Source organism: Lygodium microphyllum, chromosome 21 (genome assembly GCF_053477565.2).
Source record: "Lygodium microphyllum isolate KBCC chromosome 21, Lygodium_microphyllum_v1.1.10, whole genome shotgun sequence".
NCBI classification, from domain to species: Eukaryota; Viridiplantae; Streptophyta; class Polypodiopsida; order Schizaeales; family Lygodiaceae; genus Lygodium; species Lygodium microphyllum.
In genome coordinates this window covers 108388550-108396427 of record NC_141155.1, presented here as the reverse complement: position 1 = coordinate 108396427, position 7878 = coordinate 108388550, and the positions used below count along the sequence as shown (strand labels likewise).

The 7878-nt window shown below is 39.8% G+C and overlaps 1 protein-coding gene across 5 annotated transcripts in view; it reads left to right on the top strand.

Annotated features, from left to right (window-relative positions):
• The first annotated feature begins 3292 nt into the window (after positions 1–3292).
• LOC148018403 (glucosamine inositolphosphorylceramide transferase 1-like) overlaps positions 3293–7878 on the top strand; it is a 47213-nt gene continuing 42627 nt past the window's right edge. Inside the window, exons 1-6 of one of the 5 annotated variants that reach the window (XM_087661191.1) lie at positions 3293–3421; positions 3500–3684; positions 3832–3868; positions 3960–4382; positions 4504–4626; positions 5083–5250. In XM_087661191.1, the coding sequence (XP_087517317.1) occupies positions 4029–4382; positions 4504–4626; positions 5083–5250 (645 nt within the window). In that variant the 5' untranslated portion in view covers positions 3293–3421; positions 3500–3684; positions 3832–3868; positions 3960–4028. Of the gene's footprint in view, positions 3422–3499; positions 3685–3812; positions 4383–4503; positions 4627–5082; positions 5251–7878 lie in introns of all 5 variants that reach the window. The other 4 variants (XM_087661189.1, XM_087661190.1, XM_087661192.1 and 1 more) reach the window with 4 other exon arrangements.

Here is a 7878-nt window from a genome sequence, read left to right as displayed (position 1 = left end):
CTATGTAACAACTTTCTGCATGATTTTAACACATGTTCAAGGGGAAACTAATGCATGCAAAGCACGGGTCCAAGGGGATACTAATGTGTTTTTGGGTATTCTTTCCAAATATTGTGAGTAAGGGAGCACTAAATGTGGTGTTTCGTGGATATGTCATTATGTTAATTGTGTTATTCACACAAAATGTCTAAGCCTTGACACAAGCATTCTTGATGCCTTTCCAAAAAAGTAGGGCAAATCCTTGGAGCTTGGATTCGAATGTTAGCTTGGAGTTAATCATCCTTATGCTCTTGTAGGTCCTCTATAAGCACACCGTTATGGTGTATGCACAAAATACTGACATAGAGTTATACTTACATCAATATTTGTACCACTTTACTTCTTTATTTGAAACACATTCGCCTTAGAAGAATTTGTCTCCATAATAAAGGAACTCTTAATACATTGAAGCCTCTTTACATGAGGGGTGTAAAACCATATAGTAAAATATCCTAGATGCTTGGAAGGTAGGAGGTTTTGTGCCTACTTCAAGATGAAATCTTAGACATGAGATTTTCAAGCCATGTGTGACTTAGGCTCTCCTTTAAAAAAGAAAATAAAAGAAATGCATTCTTTATATTGGAATGAATCTTGTTTACAATAGTATCACACCAAATCCTACAGGATACCAATAGAAACTATGCAAAAAAGTAAAACTACTACATCACTTGCCATACTCGAAAGAAGTAAGAAATCAAACAAACCCTCACTCTTCTCCAAGAATAACTAACTTGTTATTTGTTTCATTCATTTGAAACACAAAATCATTCATTTGAAACACAAAAGCAACAATAAAATAAAATTTTCTATATCTTACTACTATATTATTTCTATTTCCCCCTCCCTTTTTTCATTAAAGCTCTTTAACCCCTTCCCCCCCTCCTCCCTTTTAAAAAAAATTAAAACCCCCTCTCCTCTCTCTCTCTCTTATAATCTCTTTCTTTCTTTTCCCCCTCCCCTATTTAATTAAATTCCTCCTCCCTCCCCCCCTCTCTCTCTTAGATTAAACTTTTTAATTTAATTTTTATTATAAGTAAATAAATTTTAAGTTAAAGTTTTTTGAGCATAAAATTTCACACACTTTGAGAGAGAGATAGAAGAAGAGAGAGAGAAGAAGAAGAAGGATAAAAAAGAGAAGATGGAGAGAGGAGGAGGGGAAAGAGGAAAGAGAATAGTCTTTTTTTAATTAAACATTTTTCTTCTCCCCCCTTTCTCTCTCATTTGTAGGGCCTAGGTTTTTTTTTTCTCTCTCTCTCTCTCTCATTTAATTAAATAAAACTTATTTTTAAATCAAAAGTCTCTCTCTCTCTCTCTCTCCCAGATTAAACTTTTTAATTTAAAAATTTCTTTTAATTAAACTTTTTACTTTTTTAAATGTAAACTTTTTTAACCACAGTTTCTCACACACTTTGAGAGAGAGAGAGAGAGAGAGAGAGAGAGAGAGAGAGAGTGAGAGAGAGAGAGAAGAAGAAGAAGATGGAGAGAGAAGGGGGGAAAGAGGAAAGAGAATAGTCTTTTTTAAATTAAATATTTTTCCCCCCTCCCCCCTCTCTCTTATGTGTAGTGCCTAGGTTTTTTCTCTCTCTCTCTCTCTTATATTAAATTTTTAATTAAATATTTTTAAAATCTTTTTTAATTTAAAGTTTTTTTGACATAATTTTTCACGCACTATGAGAGGGAGATAGAAGAAGAAGAAGAAAGAGAAAAAGGCAAAGAGAGGGGGAATAGAGAGAAAGAGAATTATAGAGAGAGAAAATATAAAATTTAAGAGAGAGAGAGGAAAATAAAAGGGAAAATATAGGAGAGAGGGGGGAGAGACAGAGAGAGAAAAGAAGAAGAGAGAATTTGAACACAGGAGAGAGAGAGAGAGAGAGAGAGAGAGAGAGAGAGAGAGAGAGAGAGAGAGAGAGAATTAGACATAGGAATTTTGGGGGGGGGGGGAGGAGAGAGACAGAGAGTAAATCAACAATTAGAAATAGAGAGGGAAAAGAAGGAGAGAGAAAGATGAGAAATAGATTGTTGACCGAAGTTGCCGTGCAATAGCATGGCAACTTTGCTTGTCACTTCGAGACAGCGAAGCTATTGCGAAGCGGCCTAGCGTTTTGTGCGTGAAAGTACTTGTGATAAAGGGATCTCTTTCAAGAAGCCCATTGTTGAATTGCACCATTGGCTTTGGGTTAAGGAATAAGCACTATTGAAATAGTGCCAATTATAACGGAAGTGATTTAGGAAAGATCAATGCCCTCCACATAGTTGTCTTGATGCCTTTGTAGGAAGTGCAAATGAACAAATACAAAAGTATATTGCATAGTTGAATATAGGCATTAGGCTTAGCAAAGGCAAAAAGTTTATCTTTAGGTTGAAATGTTTGGTTTAGGAAGACTAAGGAATGGGTACACTTTGTAGGATCGAATGCCACTATCAAGCTTAAGATAGGATTAGGGGGGGATAGGGGAAAGCTTGATGAGGAGTCTTTGAAACAATTAGAGCAATTGTAATCATAGCCATGTGGCATAATAGAAATAGAGTGGATGTAGATAAGGGCTCTAGGCTCAAAATTGATATCCTCTTTGCAAGTATTGTAAGTGATGTCCTTGGTGATTTGAGGAAGCTTAGGAAGAAGGAGTAGTGTATTCAAGGCACCTTACAAGCCGAAAATTAGGGTGTAAAGGTTTTGGGCAACAAACCCTTTATCGGTTTGCCTGTGGCATCTTGACCAATGCATTGTAAATACTTTGATAGTAATATCAAATATACTTTCACATTAAAAGAAAGTTCTAGGGTCAAGTGAGGTATATATTTTCAACCTTTCCAAGAAGCACTAGAAGCTTAAACTTTAAAATACATTGCTTTTCCTTTCTAGTTTGCATCTCCCTCAAAAGAGATGGTATTGCTCCCCTTTCCTCTCCAACCTCCTCATGATCTCTATTTTTAAAAATCCCATAATATTAGTTGGAAGTTGCCATAGGTTGTACTCGCATTATTGTAGGGGTAATAAAGTGTCAATCTATTTTCTACAAATTTATTTACAACTTCACCACAGGTTATTAGCACATCTGAAATGAGTTGCTTGTTGCCAAAGATTCTAGGCCACATAATTGCACGGGTTATAAATTGTTGACTCCTTTTTTGAAAATTTTGTTTGCTTGTCAGTACACTCTTTACTTGGTTAGGCTAGCATCATTTTCACATGCATCAACTTGACAATGCTTGATTTGGAACCATTGCTGGTTGAGTCAATGTTTGTGAGGCTGCATTGGCATTGCACGCTTGGTGGGGAAGAGGCTCTTGGGAAGATTTCAACTTTGAAAAGTCTATGGCAAGAAATCTTGGATGCACATCTGAAATGTTCAGCGAAAAGGTCAACGATGTCACTCACCAGGTAGATACTACTAACTAGAGCTATAAAATAGCTTACCGATACAATTGCCTTTAATTCTGTGTTCTTTGCTTTTGTCAGATCATGAGATGGGTTTTTCTACTGCCCACTTGACCACAGGCCTTTCCTCCCTCTGATCTACCTCCCGCGCGCCCCCCCGCCCCCTCTCTCCCCCCCTCTCTCTCTCTCTTTGTGCTCGAGTGACTATGGCGATCTTTGCTCACGTCTCTTCTAACACTCACTATGGAAGTCCTTCTTAATTTTCTGTGAGTTTCTGTAATTGCCACACTTTTTCAGTTCCTACAGGCATTTTCTTGCATTTCTGGCTTCTCTGTTTTGTTGCGTTGTTGAGTCCTGTCGGTACAGATCTTCGTCATCACTTCAATTCTCGTAGAAATTGGCATTTTATACAGGTGCTCAGATGAAATTTGATGCGATTCATCTCTAAAGGTTTAATTCGGTTCAAGAGTCGGATTGGCTTCAGATGCTATGCAGCAGTGCTTAAACCCTAATTGAAGAAATTCTCGGCTGTGGCTCACAGGTCTCTATCCAAGAAAGTGGCTAAGTCAAGTTACTCTGTTCTTTTGCTTTTCCTGCTGTTTCAGAGACTATGGGGGAAAAGGGATTCAGAAGCAACAGCTCTGGAGCCTTTTCCATTGGTTGTTGTGATATGAGTGTCAAGTGCCGTTGCCGGTGGCGATGGGATCCTGCAGGCCTCTGCTCGTACTGCCGCGAACAGTTACACAACCCTTCATGCCTCCTCTCGTCCACTCTCGTGTTCTTTCTCAGCTCCTTTATACTTTTTGGAGCTCTGGGGATGGTCTTTGCATGGCTCACATTCTCCCCGTTCAGGCAGCCTCCGCTTGATTCTGTTGAACTAGGATGTCAGCATGACAATGAAGGATCTTGGTCCATCGGTATGTACTTTGGGAAGAGCCCATTGTCATTGCGATCCATAGAAATGGTAAGCCCATCTGATCATGTTCTATACTTATGTGTCGATGATTCCTGGTGGGTGGATAATCATCACGGATCTACCTTTCAAAACAGTATTATTAATACAACTCTGCTGACTCCACCTGCAGGAGAATATTAGGAATGACAAGGGTTCGGCCTGGCCTGTTGCAAACCCGGTTCTGACATGTGCATCAGTTGTTGATGCAAGCCATCCAAGTACTTTTGTTGCTGATCCATTTCTATACATTCAGGTATTCAATCAAGCATTCTTGCATATTCAATGCCGCTGTATTGGGTATGAATTTGAGGGATGTTTGAGTGTCAACTGCTATGCTGATTACTAATTGCATATGAATCATGAGTTTGCATCTGTGAGAAAATTAATATCCTTTTGGACACTCATAATACATGTTAATGGTTACTTCTCTTCTTAACTCAGGGAGGAATCATGTAATTTAAAGTAATAAACAAATGAACCCATTGAATTAAATCTTTAACATGAATATAATCCACTGATCATCCCTGGCTGAACCAGTCAGTTTTAGTATTTCCTTGTCACATGATTGACTCTAGGAGCTCAAACAAAATGCACGAGGAGAGTTCTCAAGCATGAATTCATGGGGGATCTTTGCATCCCATGTTGTTTTGAAGACTTTAGTTTGAGTCATTCTGCTCTTTTTCACCACAATACTGTTCTTGGTTTTCAGGGTTCTAAGTGGTACATCTTTTTTGAGACAAAAAATGCATTTACAAAACAAGGTGACATTGGGGTCGCAGAAAGTTCTGATGAAGGTGCATCTTGGAAATATCTTGGTATTGCATTAGATGAGGAATGGCATCTATCGTTCCCTTTTGTGTTCAACTACAATGGACAGGTTAGCAGCACGCACTTGCACATTTTGTTGCAAGTTATATGCTGTTTTGCAAAAAAAGCAAAATTTCTCAGTAAAGTATATGTTGTGTTTCCTGTTTTTATTGGGCATAAGGCCTTACGTTCATTGCTCTGTGGAGAGATTCAATTCTATTTGATTGTGTTAACATAATTAATGGGAGTCCATTACATCTTAGTTAAGTTTTGTGTCCATGGAAAATTGCATCAGACAACCTAGTCAGTGACAAAAATATCTTCCGAATTCTTTTAGAACAATGCCAGACTTTCTGGTCTGCTGGCTTCAGTCTGCCTTCCTATGACTTAAACCAGTTCCAGTTTACTCCAATGGAGCCAGAACTGGGATCATCAGAGGCAGTGCTTGATGAGCTGGTACCATGATGGGAGTAGCAGAAATGATGAACATGAGTGCAACACATTGTACTGCCAAAGCATGCTGTCTGGCAGGTTAGGAGTCGGACAAGCTTTGTGGTTGTCCCTTAGTTGAGTGTTTTACTGACATCTTAATCCCTTGGGGTTATGATAAATCTGGGAATCTTTGTGGATCAGGATCAACAAAGGATCTTTGTTACAGGATAAACTATAGGATCTTTGTCAGTGGAGTGATAGCCCCAAGAAATAACATTATAATGTACACAAGATTTCTGGCATTTCATTTTTGAGACATGGATTCATACACCCATGGGTACTTTTGTCAAGTTCACCATTTGACTAGTCTGCTTGTCAAGGTGTTGACAGGCCATCACTTGATCCCTGAGCATTGCTTGTCTAGGGATCCTAACGGGCAACAAAATCTTCTGTAGTATTGTATTATGTTTTAAAGCAGCTAACCCCATATTTTGGTGCCCAAGGAATTTTTGCTCATAGTGTGACATAATCTAGTTAGATATGGTATAACTCAAAGTGAGTGTTTGACTCTTTAGACAATTTAAGAGTGCAATCATAGTAGCCATGTATAGCCTCATGACACATTTTTTGTGAGTGTGCAATGGAGGAGGAAACACAAACATGGAGAGAGAAGGGAAGAGGAAGATTGCAATGAAAGAAGAGAACAGAAGAAGAAAATCTGCATTGAACTCCAAAAGAATCCTGAATTCAAAGAGGACTGATCAAAGAGAGATGAGATATATGGTGACATGAGAAATAGTCTATAGAATGCTCAATAAGAATGAATGGATATGAATATGTATCATATGATGTGGGACCTCAAACTTTTGCCTCAAGGACTAGGGATGAGGGGAGCTGAGAGTGGTGTTGAAGATGCTGTGAACAGCTCTAAAGGCGTGTTGTACTTGTGATGGACCTTGAAACATAGCAGCAGCAGTCCACCAGCAATGATGATGTAGGGGGTGTCAAAAAATAACTAATAGAAGAGGCTTGATACCATGTTAAAAAATGACTAAGAGACCAGAGAGACAATAGGGTTTGTGGGGAGAAACATAGTGTGTATAACAAACATTGAGAGAGAAGAGAAACTCAGAAACACAAGAACACGATGATGATGCACTGAATCATGCTATGAGAGGAAAAGCTGATATAGTGGAGTTGAAGCTTAGAAGATGACTCCACTATCCTATCTGAATTAGGTAGCAGCATATGTGGGAAATTTGCACGTCAAAAGATGACGTACCAGCGAGGCAGTAGGGTTCGCGGGGAGGAACATGGAGTGAACTCGGCAAACATGGAGAAGAGAAGAGAGAAGAAACTCTGATGAATGGAATGATGAAGTTCTGAATCATGGAGTGAATGTGATACAAGGGAATAAGGGAGCCGTAGCACAAGGAAGATGATGAAGACAATCACAAACCATGAACCAGAACCGCAATGTCCTCTTGAAGGGTTGTGAGGGTAGTGGAGAGGCTGGAGAGAAGAGGTGATGGACCAAATGAATCAGCTGTGAGGAATGAATGAGAGAGTGGCCCATAAATAGGCATAGTCAGTCTAGGATGGCACCCCTTTTTGGGGCTGCAAACCCTAAATGCAAAACGCAAAAACGCAAACTGCGGGTGAAGGGTTTCTCAACACCCCCTCTTAGGCCCAAAAAGAGGAACAAGAGAAGAGAGAGATGGAGATGCAATGCTACATGCTGAAGAATGCTTGTGCAGCAGGTGTTACTTGGACAGTGTCTCTCGTGGGGAAATTGTTCACTTGCCCAAGTACCCTAGTACAAAGATGATGAAAACATGCAATGCATAGGAGGAATGTCGGACTTTGTGTGGTGCCGAGAACCATAAGGATATGCCCGTACTCGATCTCGGGAGGTGGCTCCATGCTAACCAAGTGACCAAGGCAAGAAGAGAAGAGGAGGAAGAAGATGTAGAGGATCCCTAAGATCCAAGATTTCCATCGAAAAGGAAACTTGTAGTAAAGAACAGTAGACATAGTGAATTGGAGATCCTGTAACTCAACCTCGGGAGAGAAGCTACTAGCTCCGTGCATCCATGCTGGAAGGAATACGAAGGCCTCGTCACCAAGTCGCGGCTGAACCTCTGAGGTCCCGATCTAGGTGGTACTTGAAGATCCTAGGTATCAGTAGAAGAGATGACTAGTTGAAGACAGCCACCCCAAGAAAGTAGAGGATGGGTGAAGAATGTCATGTGGAGTAGGTTCCCCC